The 21099-nt window shown below is 35.8% G+C and overlaps 2 protein-coding genes across 2 annotated transcripts; one reads left to right on the plus strand and one right to left on the minus strand.

Annotated features, from left to right (window-relative positions):
• Window positions 1-5238: 5238 nt before the first annotated feature.
• On the minus strand, window positions 5239-13486 carry LOC142619036 (linoleate 9S-lipoxygenase 6-like). Its single transcript, XM_075792109.1, has 9 exons — window positions 13192-13486; window positions 10808-11082; window positions 10155-10395; window positions 9356-9697; window positions 9187-9272; window positions 7627-7716; window positions 6885-7183; window positions 6401-6664; window positions 5239-6092 (listed from the first exon to the last, which is right to left on the minus strand). The coding sequence occupies exons 1-9, from the start codon at window positions 13391-13393 to the stop codon at window positions 5330-5332; spliced, it is 2562 nt and encodes an 853-aa protein (XP_075648224.1). The 5' UTR covers window positions 13394-13486; the 3' UTR covers window positions 5239-5329.
• Window positions 13487-20062: 6576 nt separating this feature from the next.
• Window positions 20063-20800, plus strand: LOC142619930 (uncharacterized). The gene has a single exon (XM_075793318.1). The coding sequence runs from the start codon at window positions 20147-20149 to the stop codon at window positions 20609-20611; it is 465 nt and encodes a 154-aa protein (XP_075649433.1). The 5' UTR covers window positions 20063-20146; the 3' UTR covers window positions 20612-20800.
• The last annotated feature ends 299 nt before the right edge of the window (window positions 20801-21099 follow it).

Below are 21099 nucleotides of genomic sequence, written 5' to 3' on the forward strand. Positions count from 1 at the left end.
TAAAGGACGGATGCCTAAAATTTTCTTTGTAGACGGGTTATCTGAATGAGATAAACGAGCATACAATATACGACGGATAATAAGCAACATGCAATAAAAGATTTGATAAGTTAAATTTAATAATTACAAACGATGGTTCAACAAAGTTCTCTTACAACGGTAAGAATTTTTTTTTACAAAAAAGAAAAGTATCCTACTCATTCTTTGGAGAAGAGTTCCCGACCAATGGACCGTCGTTTGGCTGACTAGGAGAAAGAGCTTCACCTTCGTCAGCTGGAGCAGTGACGGCAAACACTTCGTCTGTACTTTCTGAGCGGACGGACTGTGCAAGTGTTTGCCCTTGAGCTTCAATGGATATGTGGGATACGTCCAGATCAGGATACAATGACTTCACCTGACGGATGGCGTCATCGAATCCGTCAGCAAAGGAGCTCCTAAGCTCCGTCAGAAGGAGTTCAGAATCGCGATATTCCTGGACAGCTATCTCTTTTGCGTTGTCGAGTTTGGACATTGTCTCCGTCAACTGCTTCTCCTTGTCCTTCAAAATCTCGCGCAAATGCCCATTCTCCTTTTCCACCTCACTTCTGACTTGCTCCGAGCACTTGACCTTTCTGTCCACATTGATCTTGTAAGTTTTCAGCTCGTAAAGCTCATCCTCCATCGTCTTGTTTTTCTTTCTCAGACGGTCCATGGTTGTCTCGTGATTGAGACAACGGCCAAAGAGCCCTTTCATCATCACCATGGCCTGGAAGCGAAATACAACGTCATGATAATGACGGGTGTGAAGGAACTTAGCAACACTAGTAGACGGATTCAAAATTACCTGTGCAAGGGTGAAAAGGCCAGTCTCACCCATCGCCTCTGTTGAATGGTTGCCAAGGTCTGCGTAGTCGTCAGCTGTCAGGATAGACGATAGCTTCTCGAGGGCATAGCTTGAATCCTCCCGGAAGAGAACGGGTGGTTTCTCCCCGGAGGGTACTGGACCCTTCATCAAGCCTTTGCCCTTTCCATGCTTGACGGGCGTTTTCTCTGCCTCCAAGGCCACGACGGGTTCAGTGGTGGTCTTTTGCTTCTTTGGAGGACGGTCCATTTTTTCATGTTGAGTTCGTTTTGACGGTACAGGTGGGACTGTCCCCTTTGTTTGACCCCCCTCTTGCTTTTTCTTCGCTGCCTGTTGTTTAATGAAGGCTCTCCTCTTGGCGGCGTCCATCTCTGCAAATCAAAGACGGATGTGAACGGAAAGGTAAGGTAAAAAAAAAAAAAAGAGAAGAAAGACGGGTAGAGTTTCGACGAACTTACGTTTTCGAATTCTGTTATCGTATCGACGGGCAGCGGATAAAGGTTCGGGTCCGTCACAATACCAGTGTAGAGTATCAAGTGTGACGAGTTGAGCCCAAGTCCTCTCTTGCAGTTTTGTCTTGTTAAAAATTTTCTCCAGAAAACTCCACTGCTCCAAGTTAACTTGTGGACGGTCCCGAGCTGCAGCAAAAAACGGTTAGACCTTAAAAAAATAAATCAACTCCGAAGACTGACTGGACGGAAACAAAAGGGATACATACCCGACGGAGGCATTATGCCCCATGTTGTGTCGACGGGCATGTAAGTTATATCTCCTGGACGACACATCCATTCGTCCCCTTCCAAAAAGAAATAACGACTCTTCCAGTCTTTGTTTGAGTTTGGAGTATCACTGACGAGCCTCAATAATGGGCTTCTAGCCGCAAAACTATACATCCCCTTGGACTTGACAATCTCCGTTGGATGATAGCAATGGAAGAATTCTTCCACCGTCAACCTTCGGGCATCGTCAGACATTGCCCCATACAAAACTTCAACCCCAATGAACACCCTCCAGGCGTTTGGGGAGATTTGGGTGATGGACAGGCCAAGGTACTGAAGAAGGTGACGGTGAAGAGAACTTAATGGAAATCTGAGCCCCGCCTTTAAAGCTTGCTCGTAGATCCCAACACCGTCTACCCCCCTATGGTAACATTTTTAGGATTTTTCGGGAAGATGTAGATGGATGTTGTCTGGTATTTGGCACTTGGTCCTAAGTGTGTTGAGTTGAGATTCAGTCATAGATGACCTAAAATCATTTACCGTCCAAAGAGGTAGCATGACGAACTCTCTAAGGCCATCTGGGCCGATTACTGACTGGAGGGGGGGATCCACACCGTTCAAGCTACTACTTGACGACTCTGAACTCTCCGTCTCCAGACCACCATCAAGGGAAGAAGAGGTACTGGACGGATTCCTCTCTTCACTTGAAGTGTCAGGATCTCTTGGACCTGATGGAAACTTTTCATCGTAGCCCGCCTCCTCGCGGACAAACGACTGGTTACTTGACGCACTAGACATTACCTACATTTATGACGGTATAACCTGAGACACCGACGGATCTAAAGAAAGCGCATATATGTGAAACAATGAAATTAAAAGAAAGACGGAGAAAGGTTTGGAATACATACCGGATCGAGATGGTTTCTGACGAGGAACGACTGACGGATTTGCTGAACGACAGGAAGGCACGATAGCTGTGACGGTTGCGCTCTGCTCACAAATTTTTGATAAGAAGAAAAAATGAAGGGAGAAATGTCTGGCTTTTTATAGAACAAAGGGCGCGGGATACGAAGCGACGCCTCGTTTTGGGGAAATAGCCAATCCACAAGGACCACGTGTTCTTCGTCAGAAATGCAGGCCACGTGTCATCCGTTATGGTATACTAAGACCGTCCCCTCTCAATACATTGCTTTTAGTCATTCCATGAATCCGTCAGGTTTCAAAGACGGATCCAAGGACTGAAGGGGATAAAAATAGGAGACGGGTATTCCCATAGAACACGAAGGGACGGAGGGCATGTAGACGGATCGACACCGTAGGTGACGCAACTATGACGGTTAAATTTAACTGAGAATCCGTCATGTACGAATTAATTGAAGATTCCAGGTTGTGTGTCATCTGATATGCTTTAAATCAACTTTTGCTTTATTCCCACGCAAGCGTGCATACTTGGACTTCTTGCGACACACGTTTGAAAAGATTCCTATATGGAAAGGAACTTGAGGGGGAAGTTGTATCCTAAAAGAAAGGCAATTCTACCCAATATAAATACCCCAGAAACCCTAGATATGAAGGTACGCACAATATTCTTAACTCTGGCACTCTAGGGTTAAAGAAACAAAATTCTAACTTGACCTTCGGAGGGTTTTTGGCCGGCACCACACCGGTGCTCTCTTTTGGGTCTTTTATTTTCTTTTTGCAGGTATTGCTTTAGTTTGAGGAGTGCTAGCAACTCACTGGTGATATTTTCGGCATCATCAACCTATATATTTGTTATCTTTTTCTCATGTTTTTTATTTTTGTATTGGACAAAGGCTTTCACATTTGTTGTGAGCTTTAAGGTTGACTCTTTTACACAACATAGGGTAATTGAGCCTGGTGTAATCAGATGGTGATTTTATGATAAGTTGCTACCATATGCATTTAGTGGACCTAAAATGGATGTATCAAATTGCAAATATGGCAGTCCTGCTTTCCCTCTTTAAACCTCTCTTCAGAAATATAAGGGTCTGCAATATGAATTGTTGGTTCTAAATTAAATTTATCATTATTATCATTTGGGACAAATCCATGCATGTCACCACTAATCATCGATCCAATTTCTGTGTTTACAGGAAGCAGCCAACAATTTGTAGGGTTCAGCTCTGAAGTGGATGAGTCAATCACTAATCATATATGGAAGTGGGCTGGGGAGGTTTTTTTTCCAAAATTACAAGATTTTCCCCTTTCATGTTTCAGTAAGAGCAGAAAAGTGAGAATAGGGTTAAGACCTTACAGTGAGTCCCAATATCCCTCAAAACCTTGTCAAACAGAAAAATGTATTTTAAATAGTTGAGTTTTGGAGATGCTGTCGGTCAAAGAATCAGTTGGAAGCATTGCTTCTTCGTATTCTGTTTGATTGGTCCTGTGTGTAGGGTCTTACACTTAGTAACACTTTTTTTTTTATTTATAGATTTTACAGTATTGCTTCTATTTTGTGCATAATTTTGTTGTAATTCTTTTAGGTTACGGAATGCTTGTCATCATGAGCATTAAGTAATCAAGTTTATTAATCAAGACTATATATATAAACATAGTTGAGTTTGAGGATTTGAAATGACATATAAGATATTCCTGTTCAGTGCTTGATGGAAAGCCAGTGATTGGCTCGGTGCCTGGCTTGTCAAATGTGTTCCTTGCAACTGGGCATGAAGGAGGAGGACTTTCAATGGTAAAATTCACTCTCTCTCTCTCTCTCTGGGTAGTTAATTTTCACTCTCTTATTCTGCTAAAAATTTAAAGGAAATCAAAAAAATTGCAGAGGAATAAATTGCCCTACTATGCATGCAGGTCTATCCACATTGTTGGTGGGTATTGCCAAAGTGATTAATCGTGTGTTAAAAGTTAGACTCTATTTAGCAGATGCCATAATTTATTGCGAGTTCCATCATGTTTGAAAGCAACATAAGAACCATTCATTATTTTTGTCCAATTTCCAGGCTCTAGGGACTGCTGAAATGGTTGCTGATATGGTGTTGGGAAATCCTGGGACAATTGATCATGCACCCTTTGTCGTTCAAGGCCGATGTTGTTGAGAAAATGTGTCAATCAGGATAAACATTGGAAAATTTGTACATCAGCATACTGGTTCATTTTCTGGGGCAGTTGTATAGTCACTCCTTCACAGATGCGCAGTACATTTCATGTGTTATGTACAGTCATATCTGCCTGCAGGTTGATGCTCAGTTCCCATGTTTACTGTGTTTCTCTCAGTCATCATATTTCGGTTAAGCATGCTTGTTTCTTGCTTTTGTATTTTAGCTTTAGTTATTAACATATCTGCAGGTTTCTTACGGTGGAGTGCTTCTTGTGTGGTCTAAATGATTAAAAGTTACAGAAGCTCCCCCCTCACACCCCAAACAAATAATTTTTTATTTAACCCAAAGGTAGATTTTATAGTGATTTTAGGAATAATATTGAGACTGTGCAGCTAACAAACTAATTAAATGAAAAACTGTGATTCAGTTGGAAGAGAAAAAAAGAAAGAGAGAGGGAGAGAATCGGTGTATTACACACAAACCTGTAGAGCTGGGGGCAACTCTTTTGCAGGAAGTGGAACTTTCACTCCTGTAGCATGAGGTATTGATCGAATAAATTGTAAACTAATACATATTAGCTTTACCAAGCAAGTTCATGGTATTAAGGTAATCTACTTATTAAAATAAATAAGAAAGGATCATTTGCAAGGTAATGCTCTTTGAGTCGATATGGTATAATGTCTCAAAACATTTCAAATAGATATACTGTTAGGGATTCCCTTTCCCGTTATACCCTCTTTGGGTCCATTACTGGATGTGTCAGGATACAAAAGTTGGTATGGAATCTTCACAGGACCGTATCTGTTCTTAAGCCTGGGATCTTTATTCCTCTCCATGATTTTTCTCTCTATCTTTTGAAGTTCAGCATTGAACTTGTCAAATTTATGCTTAACCTCCTCATTGTCTGTCCACTCTGATGGCCTCTGACCCAAGTACACTTCATCTGATGTGTGCTGAGAGAGGACCTCTACTAATGCTACAGTAAGGCTCATCTCAAATCTTTCAGGCAACATCTTAAAATAGTATTTGTCTGGATCCTCGAGGAACTCGGCATATTCAATAGTTCCTTCCTTTGGAATAAACTTTCGACATAGTGTGGGACGGTTCAGAGGGTAACCAGCATATGCATATTGCCCAAAGTTCACTGAAGCATGGAGGGCAGATGCAATCCATATGAGAGTTGTCAAAGCCTCTGTTAGTTCTGAAAATTCTTTCATTTTGTACCACCATGTCTCATTACGCTTATCACCATGACCCGTATTTTTTATTTCTGACCACCATGCTTGGAGTTCAATGTCAGACTTGACAGAATTATCATCTTTATAGAAGATTGAGCAAAAATCTGTGACCCAGGTCTTGATGGCGGTCCATATCTCAAGTCCATCTGCTCCATAGGGATAGTCCTCAAAGAGGAGCCGAACTCCAGTGGGATTTGAATCTTTTATGGCCATGCCTCTGGAGAAATTTTGCCATGAAGGTCTGATATCAGAATATGATAGTGTAGAAGTTACTGTGTATCAAAATACTTGTAGCTTTTTCCCATGGCATTCATAGGTTGAAAAAAAAAATACTTTGAACTTCGATCTCATAGATATTTAATTAGACTCACTAGAATGTTAACAAGAAAGAAATTCAGCAAACAGATATCAAACCTAGGAGGTACTAGAAAAACAGAGTTTTTGGGTGCTATGTCCCAGTTCTTGTAAATTTTCTTGCAAATTAAGCTTGCACATATGTAAAATCAATATAATTGTATGAAATACCTCTTGATTAGATCCTCGGGAAGGCCCTGCTGATCAAATCTCCACTCCTTGTAAACTTCAGAAGACAGCTCCATGGAGATATCACCAGACAGCAATATTTTCTCAAGGATTCCTCCAGAGTTAATGAGGATACTCCGAGCCAATGCATTTATGTGCATGGTGTCTTTGAAATGAGGATCTAGTAATCGGTGGATTGGATGCATCACACTCAATTGCCTCCTAGTGGCAATGATGAAGGGTTCAACTACTGCATGGGTTTGTAACCTAAACAATGCATCACATAGCAACTACTCACTATTATATGGTCATAAATATCTTATTAGAAATATTTGGCACCAGCGTACAATGAAGGATAAAAAAATATATGAACCATTAGCTGTGAATAGCACTGCACACTATGCGGATGGACAAGCATAAAAGTAGGAAATATATCATGAGTTTTCTGAAATTTGGATTACAGAGTAAACAGAATTGTTCAACTCACCAATGGCTGATTAGTTGATGATGAACAGAGTCATTAGCTACAACATGAGCTTTAGCAAGTTGCCACAATGCTGCTTCGTTGCCATGACTTGCTGGAAGAAGCACCATATTAATTTCACTGGCATAAGAGGAGCCAGGCATGCTAAGTTCTATTGCTATTGGCTTTAGTGTGTCATCACTTCTTCGGAACAGTAGCGTTCGAGATGCATAGGCACAAACACCCTTTGTGTTTATTCTGTTTAAAAATGGCATCAGGTCGTCATGATGATCCAGGATGAGTATCTTCCATCCGTTCATTGCCTGTGACACATTGGAAGTCGAAAAGAATAAAGTCAATGCCTGAAAATTTACTTGAAAAGTTGATATAATTTTCTGAGTCAACAATTATTCTCTATTAATCTGCTATAATTTTACTTTGAAATAAACTCAGTAGACTTTTGAGACATCAGACCTATTCTTTGAAGGCTTTAAGCCTTGCTTCAAAGGAAAGATGCTCCAAGCAGTCTATCTGCTCTAATTATAAGGTTGGCAATTTGGCATGTTACATTGTCTCCTATTAGTATGTTGAAGAAAATTGGATGGAACCCTTGGTATTTGTATTGCTTTCTGTGAAATAGTAGCTAGCTGCCTCATCCATAACATAAATAGGTTGTGTTTATCCATTGATCCATTAATTTGACAGGCAGACTGGTCCCATGCAGGGGTGGGGGGTTAGGAGAAGAGAGCCAAAGTGATGTTGGTACCTCAGTAAGACTCAGGCCATCGAGGTTGTTCTCTATGTCTGATTCCTTTATTGAACTACTCACTCCATTTTTGCACTTTGGTGGAAACACCTGCAATGTAAAAGTCATATAGAATATTTCAAACAATCAGGCATACTTATAATGCAATACCCAAGAGTGGTAAGAATGAAATCAATCAATTTAACCAAATTTTGAAAGCCAAGAGCCTCGTAGCTCAACTGGCATAGCTTAGTGTTTTCAATGGAGACGTCTAAGATTCAAATCCGCCCTCCCCCTTTGTGACTATCATATTATCAAAAAAAAAATACCCAAGAGTGGTGAGAATGCCAAAGAGTATGGTTGAGATACTTCTAGCCTCTAGAAATTGTTACAATTGTATAAATCTAAAACAAGCATAAATTTGATAGAGGTTTTTTTTTTTTTTTTGGAGATGGGAGAAAAGATCTTAGTTTGATCTTTGATGGCTGAATTGGCATAATAGAAGAATTCTTAGTAGTTCACACCTTAATTCACGCACCATTCTTGAGGAAAAAATGTATGGAAGTGTAGTTAACCTCCTTTTAAGTGTTCATTCCCAATTAAGGAGAGTTAATAAATGTTTTGTGGGGATTCAGACTAAGTTATAATACCTAGTGTATTGCTCCCGGTAAAATACTTTGGACAGCTGAGGAGTCCTTTTTTATTAACTTTTCTCTTCAGCTGTCCGACCAGAAAGATAAAGTAACTTTTTATTGTTTTTTGCATAATCAAACGGGCTGAGGAGTCCTTAGCCATCCATATGTATTGCATCAAATGCAATACACCAGGTATTACAGCCGATCTAGGTCTGTTTCTTGGACATTCTCAAGGGAAAGTAGACTTTTATTTAGCATATATATTTTTTGACAATGGTTATTAGAAGTAATTTAACTTTTTATTTTCAGACTCAGAAATCTTAATATTAGCAAGTAAAAAGTTTAAGAATGGATTAAATTTTGGCTTAGACCATATATATATATATATATATATTTTTTTTTTTAATTTTTTTCTTTCTATAATAGAGCTCAATAGATCAAAATTTCATTAATTCAGTTGACAGAAAAATTATCAGATTTTTAAGGAAAATGGTTTCATAAGAGTATTTTTAATTGATAAATTTGTTCTCAAAATTTCCTGCGTGAACCGTTTTCATGCAATGAATTTCCTAGTAAAGTATTCAATTGCATATATAGGTTCACTCCATGTATGTTAACTATTCTGATGTGTCTTGACACAATTTATCTTTTCTATTGTGTGCAAACTGATTTCCTCTATTATGTTTCAATTATTGGCTGCACTACTCGCTCCCATTTTCTGGTTGCTTCCTTTTGTGCTCTCTAACTGTTAAAATGATCTTGAAAAGAATTAAGTTCCAAGCTTAGTTTTTTGCATGCAATTCATTCCCATTGTAACGATATCCCTTCTTCCTTATTAATATTTTTAGGGCAGGTAAGTGTGGGTGTGACATTGGTGGTTCTGACCTAGGCCATGACCTGAGCTTACAATTGCTCAAACTTTGTCCCTAGAGGGGGTAGAAGGTACCTCCAAGCACTGGATTTTTGCTGGATTAATTCCTGCAATCATTTGTCGCCCAAACTCTTCGTCATCCAACCATGCCAATTCGTTTTCTGAAAATAGAAAACAATATTTAATGAAAAATGAAGTTTAGTAATTGTGCTAGCTTATAAATTGTGACAGTTATGTTATTCACCTGCAATAATTTGAGGCAATGGAAATTTTACTGGGTTTTGATTGCTTGCATGAATTACTTCATTGAAAAGCTTTTCTGGTACCATACTCTTCAATACCTCTTTAACCTGTCCCTCCACCACTTGGTTTTTATTGCCGGAAAAAAAGCTACTTGTCTCTTCAAATGAACGGAAACTACCAGAATCTTTTCTGAACAGTAATTTTGCTTCAGGGATAAGCAAATGTACAGTAGCCTGGATTGAATTTGATATAAACTCAGATAGTTTCTTCGGGCTGAACCGCTCATCCGGAGGAACATATATGTCTAAGTTGATTTTTTCTGGCCGGCTCTCGGTTAAAGGATCTACAGATTAGTCATTTAGAAATTGCAACATAATTTTGCATTAGAGGAGTATCTTATTACTGTGAGAAAGGGAAAAAAAAGGACATTGGGTGTCAAATTTTGACCCATGGTAGAGATAGAGCATCAATATCTGAAACCTTGCCTAGAGTTGACACAACAATATTGTGCATCCTGAATTCAAGAACCCTCTTCTCCTTTTTTGCCTAATATATTCATGTACAAATTAGTTCTCCATTGATGCTAATTAGAATACCTGGAATACAGACTTGGTGACCTTAAACATTCCAATAGACAGGGTAGTTTTGGCCTAATGACAAATGATAGCACTATGTAGCAGTTCAAATCCTATTGTTTAACAAGGGAGGTAATTAAAAAGCAACATGCATTTCTCATGCTTCACTTTAGTTAATTCAATGCCTTTTGCCAACCCTGAGAAGAATTATGAAGTAGTGTATACCTGCTTTGCAAGGAGGACGACCTGTTCTTCCTCGACGAGGATATGGATGTGATCTAGACCCACCCAAGACAGGTCTCACATGTTCTCGACCTTTATCAGGATTGCCCAGATCATTGTAAATGTCATAGTCGTAGATTCGGTCCCATTCCTTCCTCTCTCCAGTTTTATTGCCCCTCAAGCTTTTAAGTTCCTCCTGCCTCAAATGTCTTAGACCACCTGGTGTTTGGTTTGGAAGATGACTCTACAATAGCAACATCATTTTTTTTTTCCATTACTTATTAGTACCTTAAGATGATAAAGCAGTCTGATAAATGAAAGGTAAAAATTATACAAACCCCACGTGGTTTCTCTTTAAAACACAATTCTCCCTAAGTTTTTAATGTAAAACTTAACCTGTGGTATTGTTTTTTGTGTAAACCGGTAAAACATCTGTGAAAATAAAATGTGAGTGGTTCATGTGATAAACACTTGTCCATAGTTAGTGTTGCATCTTTTTCATATAAACCAATACATGCAGTTTTTGTGTTATACTCAACAACTCCAATAGGAATGTTATATTCAGAACTTCAATGGGGTTTTGTGTTTTACGGAGAAACCATAGAGGGGTTTTGTATTTTTTTTTCCCCCTAAATTAAATTTGTTCCATGACTTACTGTGTTTGAGAAAAAAACTCGATCAGCTTTGGTCAGTTGGAAAGGGTATATCCAAGAGTTGCAGTGGAAGTGGATCTGATGCAAAGTTTGGAGAGTTGCAGACAGAAGGAAGAATTTTTGCTTATTTTGGCTTTTAATGACTAAAGCTCCTGGAATTCCAAAATCTAGCTCAACCCGGAACTTAATTCTGTATTTTGTGGCTTTCATGCCATTAAAATCGTAGCTCTTTCCACCTTTGAGGCTCCTCTGTTCACTCATCTTCCCTTTGCCAGATCCTGTAGGATGCCATATGAAGTAAAAAAAATTAAACTGTCATGTGAAAGAGTAAAGCTGTGTGTGTATTCAATAAATTTGTTTTTTAACGACAAAAATTCACTTGTAAGTAAAATTTAATTAGCCCAATGCTGCAAACCAGCTCAAGACTAGCCCAACAGTGCACAATACACTTGTGAAGTGGGGGAAAAAAAAAAAAAATACCAGCCAAGAATAGGTAGCTTGTTAGAAGATAGCAATAAGTTTCTTAGAGCACTTGTAGCAGTGGAGCTAAATAGCTATATAGCTATTTTAGCTCCACCAAAACACCAAAAAGAAGCATTGACGGTTTAAATCTATATTTTTTTAAATTCATTGCTACAGTGCACATCTATAGATAGATGTGCACTGTTCATGAGAGCTAAAAAAAAAATTAATTTTTTATTTTGTGTTCACATTACCTTTTTTATTGTAGTGTTTTTATTGTAGTGAGATGTATTATTTTATTGTGGTAGATATATTATTTTATTGTGATGTTTATATTGTTTTATTGTATTGAAAGCTAAAATAGATCCACTGCTGCAGCATGTGTGTAGGTAAAATAGATAAAGTAACTTTTAGTGGAGCTAAATTGCTAAATTTTTAGCTCCACTGCTGTGGATGCTCTTAGAGAACAATTGCAACTAAATGTATCTTTTTCATCATAGTAATGAGCACTGAAAAATCTTGGTTTTTCCTTAAAAAAAGAAACAAAGAATAGTTAGTTTGTTTATAAGGTGCTGTAAATGTCGTTAGTTGGATAAAGAACCAATCTTCAAAGTTCTTTTTTATGCTAGCCTTGTAAAATCTGAGTATAATACTAGACACCCGAGTATTCATTCTCATTACTCATAATTGAACTTGATGTGATTTTCTCGATTTCCTATTTAAGTTCTCTTTTTAGTCCCTCTTTCTTATTCTATAGAGGGTGACTACCTTGAAGAGCTCCAGACACTAGAGGGAATAGTGAGGAGATCAAAGAGGCTCTAAACATATTTTTTAATTCCACAAAAAAAGGGTCAATTTTCCTTATCTTCCATGCATTTACCCATTCCAAATCAATCATGTTCTCTTCCCCATCCTTAAACCATAATCATGTTTCTCATAGAATTTTTTAGGAAGAAACTAGGATAGGAGGGCATGTCATCAAAGTGATATTATGGGTTTTTTCTCTTCTAAAAAGTTCATAAATGAATGAAATGAAATGTGTAAATTATAAAGAAATGAAAATGAAAACAATAGAATGAAATGTATTAAAGTAATGGAAAGAATTGGAATAAAGAAGAAAATTAAGTAATCTTATTTGGATGTTTTAAAATAAATGAATTGAACTCCGATCCTTATCTCTCACATCTTACAAGTATTTATACTTATGAAAGTATTTCAAGTCTTAAGATTTTTTCTTTCCTCTCTATTTTTCTTATCTTGCTCTAATAAAAAGTCTTTAACTTCTTTTTTTCAACAAACAAATACACACATACTTGGTTGTCAAGGAACGTATCCCAAATCAGTTATGGTCCCGTTTTGATGTTCAATTCTCAATTAAAACATTTTTAATCCACATAAACATATAATAATGCAATATATTTGCCTAGCTAGATCATGGAAATTTATTTTTAAAAAGGAAAAAGAAGATATCTGCCTTGGAGAAGTTGATTTGTTTGCTCAGCAACATAGACATTTCTTGGGGTCCTTTTGACATAATAAATCACAGCACTGTAAGTTGATATTTGGCCAAATTAAAAGTTCCTAAGATCCTTTCCCTCCATTTTAATATAAATAGGATTCATTTTGTGGTTAAGAGATAATATTCACATATTTAAGGATGGTGCTTCATCATTTAAAATTCTATTATGCCAAAATAACAATGATAAATAACTTATTTTAAATTACATGTCACCATAGAAACTCTTAAATTCCAAAAAAAAGAAACTAAATCATTACCATAAAATAGATTGTCTCCATCCTAAAAACAAATTGAGAGGACTCTTTTATGATACAAAAAAGAAGGCATTGTTTTCCATTGATTTCTAAAAGAAACAAATGCAGTCATTTTGAGATAACATATAGCCTAATGATTAAAATGAACTTACCTGGCTTGTCCTCAGTGCAACTACAGATCTGAACGAAAACTGATTTTTCAGGATCCGATTCCCCATGACGGATGATAACAACTTCCCCCTTGATGATGGTAGTCGAAGATTTAGTTTTTCCACTTGACTCACTAGTAACTTTGCCTCTAATAGCACTTACATAATCTTGTAAACAAGAGCATAATAAGCATTTGCTTACCATGTTGTTTTACCTGGTTTAACACAATCTTTCTAGTTGGGGTGTCTCTCTCAGAATGAGTTTTTGTATTAACTCTGGAAGAATTTGTGATGTGGGGAATGACTGCATGGAAAAGTTAAACATGTTCTTACCTTTGTTTTTTGGCTATGCATTTGATTCTATACCTTTCTTGCGTGTGTGGTTTATCCCAAAATGCCTAAGATTTTAAAAACATTTATGGACAGGACTAAACATGTTATATTGTAGTTGGTACGGTGCAGAAGGTTTGTGGTACAACTTTTTGGGCTAGTTCACGTGAAGTCCTCTTTTACAGAATTTGTCTGAAACTCATGTTGATTGGGAGGGGGGTATATACAAGCAAACAAAGAATACAAACATCAGTCTCACAGTTGAGGTACTGCATCATATTTCAACAGTATAGTTTCTGATAAGGATAATTTTGTAATTAGCCCGTGACGAAACAAAGAGCAACGGATATAATAAGGTCGTCAGCTTCACTCCTATGAAACTACCTTCTTGCAAAGTCTACAGCTTCACCTCATACTTGACAGCTGCATCTTGGGCATAGTAAGCTTACAATAGTAAGTTGAAGGATAAGCTGAAGACATCAAGCTGAAGGTAGTAAGCTGAATGGGATACATGAATCTTCGATGAGTCTGACGTCGAGCCCAATGATTCCGTTGGGCTTGCTTGCCGCGAGGGACTGCATCTCAAAGTCTACAGCTTCATAATAGAGGAGATGACTTTAATTATAAGCTGACGACCCTGAAAATGGACGATGTTCTAGGCTGATGAGAATAAGCTGAAGAGGTCAATTAAACTTCCATCCATAGCCTTACTTGATCTCCACACATACGTGTATAAGGAGAGTTCTTGCGCTACACATCTAACCCTAATTAAGAAGATTCCTATAAGAAAAAGAACTCTAAGAGATACACAAAATCCACGAGTTACTCTCCTAGAAGGAAAGAACTTCTTGACCAATGCATGAATTTCGGCCCTACACTACTATAAATACCCCAAAACCCTCACAAAATAAGGTACGCATGATTCATCACAGCTCTGGTATTCTAGAGTTGTGAATAAGAGATTTCTCTAACTTGACTGTCGGAGGGTATTTGGCCGGTACCACACCGGTACACCTCTTAAGGTCTTCAGCTTTTGTGTTGTGCAGGTTCTAGTCAAAGACACGTGAGGACCGTGTGGCTTACTGACGATTTTCGGCATCTTCAGTTTCTATTAGAGAATTATTCTCGTACGAAATGTTTGTGAGTGTAAGAAAGAATGATTGTGAGAAAGAGGAGTGAACATTTTGTTTGAGAGATGTAGTGAAGCTCAAACATAATAATATATGGGAAATGTTAACAAGCACCTTGTGGTGCTTGTTAACATTTTTCTTAATAGGTTGTGTTAATAATAAAAAAGACAAAATGTTATTAAAAAAAATTGCTAAAAAATGATCAAAAATGACAAAAAGCTATAAAAAGTATAAAAAAAAAAAGACATGTAAAAAGCTGTCGTTAATGGGCACCATAAGGTGCCCATGAGCACAACCCATAATATATATGTCTTCCTTTTTGTTTCAAGGCTTGCTTGTGGATGGCTTTTTTCCTTTTCTATTTTTGAGTATGCTAATCAAGATTGATGGGGCTTAAGTTTCTTGCTCGTGCCCCCATTTTCTTTTTTAAAAAAATTGGTATTGTATCAGATGATGGTAGTGTACCACAGTTCATATATACCATTTTCGCCTTGTTCGCAGTAGCTCATGGTAGCTTATAATTTACAGCCCATAATGATACTTCCATGAGCACACCAAGCATATTTGAGATTACTTGTCACTTCATTTGGCATCATTTTGAGCAGGGTAGTCTTCACTTGCACTCACCTTTGTTGATGTGTTCACCAAGTCATATCCATTGGAACTCCTTTGTGATCTTATCTTCAAACTCAAGATAGCATCATCCATGCAATCTTGAGTTTGAGAGGAGATATTAGTATTAGTATATCACATGTATTTATCATGTTCAACACAGGTTGATATTTTTAATTGAGACTTATTGTAAGGAATATTAATTGTCCTTAATTTTAGTCTGATCAAGATCCTCTAGGCTAATATAGACCATAACTATATGCAGGGACGGAGGCAAGCTTTGACCATTTCCACAGACGGCACCAATTGTGTGCACCCAAAACGGTCTCCGCCAAAGTAATGGGGTCATAATTTATTTATAAGTGGGATCACTCTCAATAGTCAATCCTATGACTTAGGCCCAAAACATGCATTGATTCCTCTGTGTTTCCCCCAGTGTTTCCTAGTATTTTCCCTCTCTATCTTCTAACACTCTTACCCCCCATCAGTTTTTCAACCCCCATTCCTCTTACCTCTTCTCCTTCTTATAGTCTTTTCTTAGTGGGATTGCGATCATTATCTCCCCACTTATACACATGTTCTTATGTTCATCTAAATCCTAATGGATCCTCACAAATTTAGAGGATTCCTTTGGAACTTATTCCACAAAAAATTTTAGTATATATTTGGGTATTAATTTTAGCAATTTTGTTCTATAAAATTACACTTTGTCCCCCTTTAATAATATCATTAATTCTTTTAAGAATAATGCTATTGCCACAAATTTTTTACAATATTTTTACAAATTATTGAGATAAAAAATTCATATTAGTTCACGCTTGGCCCACTGCTTACACCCTTTTTTGACTTACCAATAACCACTCACTACATTAGCAATTTGTAAAAAATTTGTAGCTTTAGCATTCCTCCTCGTAAAGACTATAAAAAAGTCAATAGATCTAAAATCTAAAACAAAATATACAAGCCCAAAAAATTAGCACAACAACAAAAATTTCCAATAGTAAATCTAAAACAAAATAAGCCCAATTAACCAATTTTACCCAACACAAAAAACCCGGCCGCCCTTTAAAAATTTTAAATAAAATTATTTTGTCCTTACCCAATCTCAAAGTCACACACACCAAAAACAAATTCCTCAAACAGCTAAGTAGTAGTAGAGCCAAAGGTTGGAGCCGCCGCACATAGCCAACATCAGACCCACCCCCCTAACTCTAAGTCCTAACTACATCCCTGACTATATGTGCATTGTTTTATAATATTATCACCAGAAACTGGATTACAGTTAGTTTAATTAGTAAATTTTTTGATGGTTAAATAAAAAATTTGGGGTTCAATTTTCTTTTACACCAAAAATCAATTGGTGTCTTGGTCTGATGATAAAGAGCATCATTAGGAGCGGACGTCATAAGTTGAAATTCTTTCAAAAAAAAAAATTGTCACCAGAAAATATATAGATTCTCTTTCATCCTTTTTTTTGTTAGTCTACTTGCAATTGCTCATCGTCTCCAGACTCCAAGCGAAGGAAGGCCCCAAATTTTAACCCATAGAGATGCTATGGATATGACAAATTTTATAACACAGAGCTTAGAGATTAATGTGTTGTTTATTTTAAAATAAAATTCAAATATTTATTTATTAGTTACTTGAATCTAACCGATCACATTTATTAACATGTCAATTTGTCAACTTTATGTAGTAAAATATGTAGCAGCTTTATTGCTTTAACATTTTTTTTGAAAAAAAAAAAAATTCTTTTTGTTGGATGTGCTTCTAATCCTTCGTTTTCTCTAGAGAATTTGTAAGACTTTGAAACTTATTAATCTCCCACACAAGAAACTGAAAAATCACAACAAAATAAAACTGAATTCAAACATCCAAAAAAATATTTAATCCTAAACCTCAATTTTTTTGCCACAGATCACTGGAAATTTTGACACTCTTCATTTAAAGAATAAAAAAGAGATTTTTATTTTTTTAAAAGCTCCTTTGTAGCTGCTACAGTTCAGACCTTCTTCTCCAATTAGCATTGCGTCCGTTCTTTAAGGTTTGGAATTGGCACTTCTTTAAAAGCTTTGTTTCTTCCTTGCTTTACTTTCTCAATTTCTCTTTGCTTTATCCTTGGTACTTTGTTTAACTTTCTCATTTTTTGTTCTTTATACTTTCTTTACACTCCAGACAAGCACAGGAGTAAGCTCATTCTTGTTCTTTCATCTAAAAATTGGGGTGGGAATGGAACGGGGCATAAGGCCTTTTTTGCTATTTATTTGATTTTCACAAACAATTTCTTTAAGTAGCCTCAAACGAAATTATTTCATTATGTAATCTCATTTTGAACCTAAGTTTTTTTTTTTTTTTGATGAAGAACCTGAGTTAATATATATATATATATATATATATATATATATGTGTGTGTGTGTGTGTGTGTGTGTGTGTGTGTGTATGGAAAAATTATTAAATACCTTGGAGTACCATAAATGCGTACTCTCTCCTCTTACATGAATTGTGGGTCTCACAATAAATTTAATTAGTGAGACCCAGAGTTATGTAAGAGGGGAAACACATATTTATGGTACTCCGAGAATACTTTCGGATACTTGAGTTCAATTGAGATTACTTAGCAAAATAATTTTGGTTGAGACTATTTAAAGGAATTATTTGCAAAAATCAAATAAATGGTCAACAAAAAAAGGCCAAGACATATAGTAGCATAATAGCCTTTTTGTTAAACTTTTTAAATAAATTTTTACTTTCAATTTTTCTTTTGTTTCTTTATATATATATATATATATATAGAGAGAGAGAGAGAGAGAGAGAGAGAGAGAGAGAGAGAGAGAGAGAGAGAGAGAGAGAGAGAGAGGGTCTATGTTTACAGTTCTATATATTTCTCTATTTGGTTTTTTTTTTTTTCTTTATATGTAATATTTTAGTAGCTAGCGAAAAAATAAAATTTTGTGAAAATTTTTAAATAAATGTATAACTAATTATTAGTAATTAAATTTAGGAAAAATTTTAGTTATAAAATTGATTGTAACCTTAGACTAAAATCTTACTCAATATCTTTTTATTGAAGGTAAATTTTGACAAATCTATAATTGGATTACATCTTCTTTTTATATTCTCCATGCTTGTAAAATTTTTAAAAAATTAAAGATTAATAGTTTTGTCATCAATAAATTGTTTAAAATTATGTATAAAATATAAACTTATAAATCATATAGTAAACAATATTTGATTGACACAAAATTTGACATGTATTAAGAGCATAAGTAATATGCAATTCAACGGTTAGATTTTCAAAATAAGTAGTAATGTTTGTTTTTATTGAGTAAGATTGTAGCCTTAGGCTACAACTAATTTTGTAACTGAACTTTTTCATTTTATTTATAATCAAAATTATTTAGAGATATAAAAATATAATTTTATTAAAAAATTTCAACCATAATAGTTAGTTTGTGGTTGCTTAGCCTAATAAATAGTATTTTTTTTTATATAGTTATATTATATTGATTTATCTAATTTATTAAGTAATATAATGGATTCGTATCTCTTAAGGCAGAGACTATCAAATACTTTTATGGTTAAGTAAAGTTGTATTGAATTACTTTATCTAGTGCATTCATAATCACAAGTAAAGTTGTATCAAATTACCCTGAGTTTTGGGTTAATGCTAACTAGGTCTTAGAAATTTCAAAACAAACTAATTTGTTCCTTAAGACAGAGATGATAAAATGACTAACGAGCCTAATGGCATTTAGACCCTTAGGGACTAAATTGGCATTAGGGACTAAATGTCTTGGATCTAGTTTACATTAGCTAAAATATTAAGGTAAGTTAATAGAATTTACCCAAAATCTTAATGTTATTGTCTTAGGCCCCATAATATATTGAGCTGACCTTGACTACAAAACCTTGATTCCAACACCTTATTAAAAGCCTATTTTCTTCAAATTTTCAACTTTTTGCCAATAGAGTAAGTGAGCAAATCCGACCAAATATGTATGGGTTGAGTTAAATCGGGAAAGTTATGCGTGTTGGACGATACATAGGTCATAAAATTATAGCAAGAGTCTTGTGGTTGAGTGTTATTGTTGATTATTTATTTATTTATTAGAAACGTTATTGTTGGCTCTTTAGAGGAAAACCAAGGTTTCAATTGCCACCTCTATAGTTGTAACTATCAAATTATTAAAAAAAATGATTTTTTTTTTTTATTTCTAAAGTTTTGAAGAAGTTTTTTTTTTTTTTTTTTTTAACTTTAAAAAGTTTTCTTTTATCACTGGCGAGTGTGATGTAGCGGTAAAAATCTCTCCAAAATACTTATCACTTCGAACAAGTGTCAAGAGATAGTGAGTTTAAGTTATTGACTCACACTTCTTAATATCCAAAAATTATGGTAATGGGGTTGAGTAGTGGCATGTTTTGATCTGCATTAAAGGCCATCAGCTTATCAAAAAGCCCAAGAAATAAAAGTTTTCTTTTTGTTTTTCAGGGATGAAAATATAAATCCAAGTAAAGTTTAAAATAAAAATAATATTAAAAAAATAGCAAAAATGGCCAAAAACTTCGAAAAATTCTTTTTGTACTCAAATTATATATATATATATATATATATATATAAATAACTTTCTTTTTTGGTTTTGTTTTAATAGTTTAAGAATGAAAAAAAAAAACCTTATTAAAGTATAAGAGTTTTCAATAGTTTAAGAAAAAAAAAAGAATTTTTACAATTTAAGGATGAAAATAAAAATTCATAAAAATTTAGGTACAAAAACAATATTAAAAAAAAAAAAAAAAAAAGGAATAGCAAAAAGGCCACAAAAACCGAAAACTCCATCAGGAGAAAAGAAGCCATTTTTCTCACATTTCTCCCCCAAACAAACACAACAATGGCGATGACACTGATGAGATCAAGCCTTCGTCAAAAACTCTCCTCCCAAACCCACCTCTCCAAATCTCTAATCCCAAACTCCCATCTCTCATTCTCTTCCAAAGTCTCCGATCGCATAGTGAAGCTCGCAGCGCTGGACCCAGATGGGAAAAAGCACGAGGTGGTGGGTCTAACTGGTCAGACTCTTCTCAAAGCCTTAACCAACACCGGTCTCATCGACCCTGCCTCTCACAGGCTCGAAGACATCGACGCTTGCTCAGCTGAGTGTGAGGTCAACATCGGTCAAAAATGGCTCGACATGCTCCCACCTCGCACCTACGATGAGGAGTACATCTTGAAGAGAAGCTCGCGTACACGTATTATGAACACGCATTCTCGTCTTGCTTGTCAGGTTGTTCTCACTCCTGAGCTTCAAGGTATGATTGTGGCTGTCCCTGAACCAAAGCCTTGGGATATTCCTTAAGGGGAAAAAAAATGGTTGAAACTCAGATTTGGTTCTTGCTGTTTTCTGTTTTTTTCAATTCAATAATTTGGAACAAATGACTTAGACTTTGGAATTTCCATCTGGGTTTTTTGTATTATTGGTTAAAGATCTGTCATTTCAAGAATTATGTGAAATTGGGTATTCCAAGTTTGATTATTTGTTGTGTTTTATGGGTTTTTTACAACTTTACATTTTGTAATTACTTGTACGTTTTGGAGAGCAAATGAGTTAGCTCAACTATTAAAGTCTTTTATCATTGAATTAGGTGCCTAGGTTCTAGTAAAGTTTCTTATAATTGAATAGGCTGGTTGTGAATTTTGCATATACCAAAGAAAACCCTCTTTGGACATTATTATAGAGTGGACATCATAGGTTTAAATACTATCGTATCTATAAAAAAAAAATTTCTTGAGGAATGGTACTTAGACATGGTTGTTCTTTCTCCTGAGGTTCAATGTATGGTTGTG

The sequence above is a fragment of the Castanea sativa genome, chromosome 12, assembly GCF_040712315.1.
Source record: "Castanea sativa cultivar Marrone di Chiusa Pesio chromosome 12, ASM4071231v1".
In the NCBI taxonomy this organism is placed as follows: domain Eukaryota; kingdom Viridiplantae; phylum Streptophyta; class Magnoliopsida; order Fagales; family Fagaceae; genus Castanea; species Castanea sativa.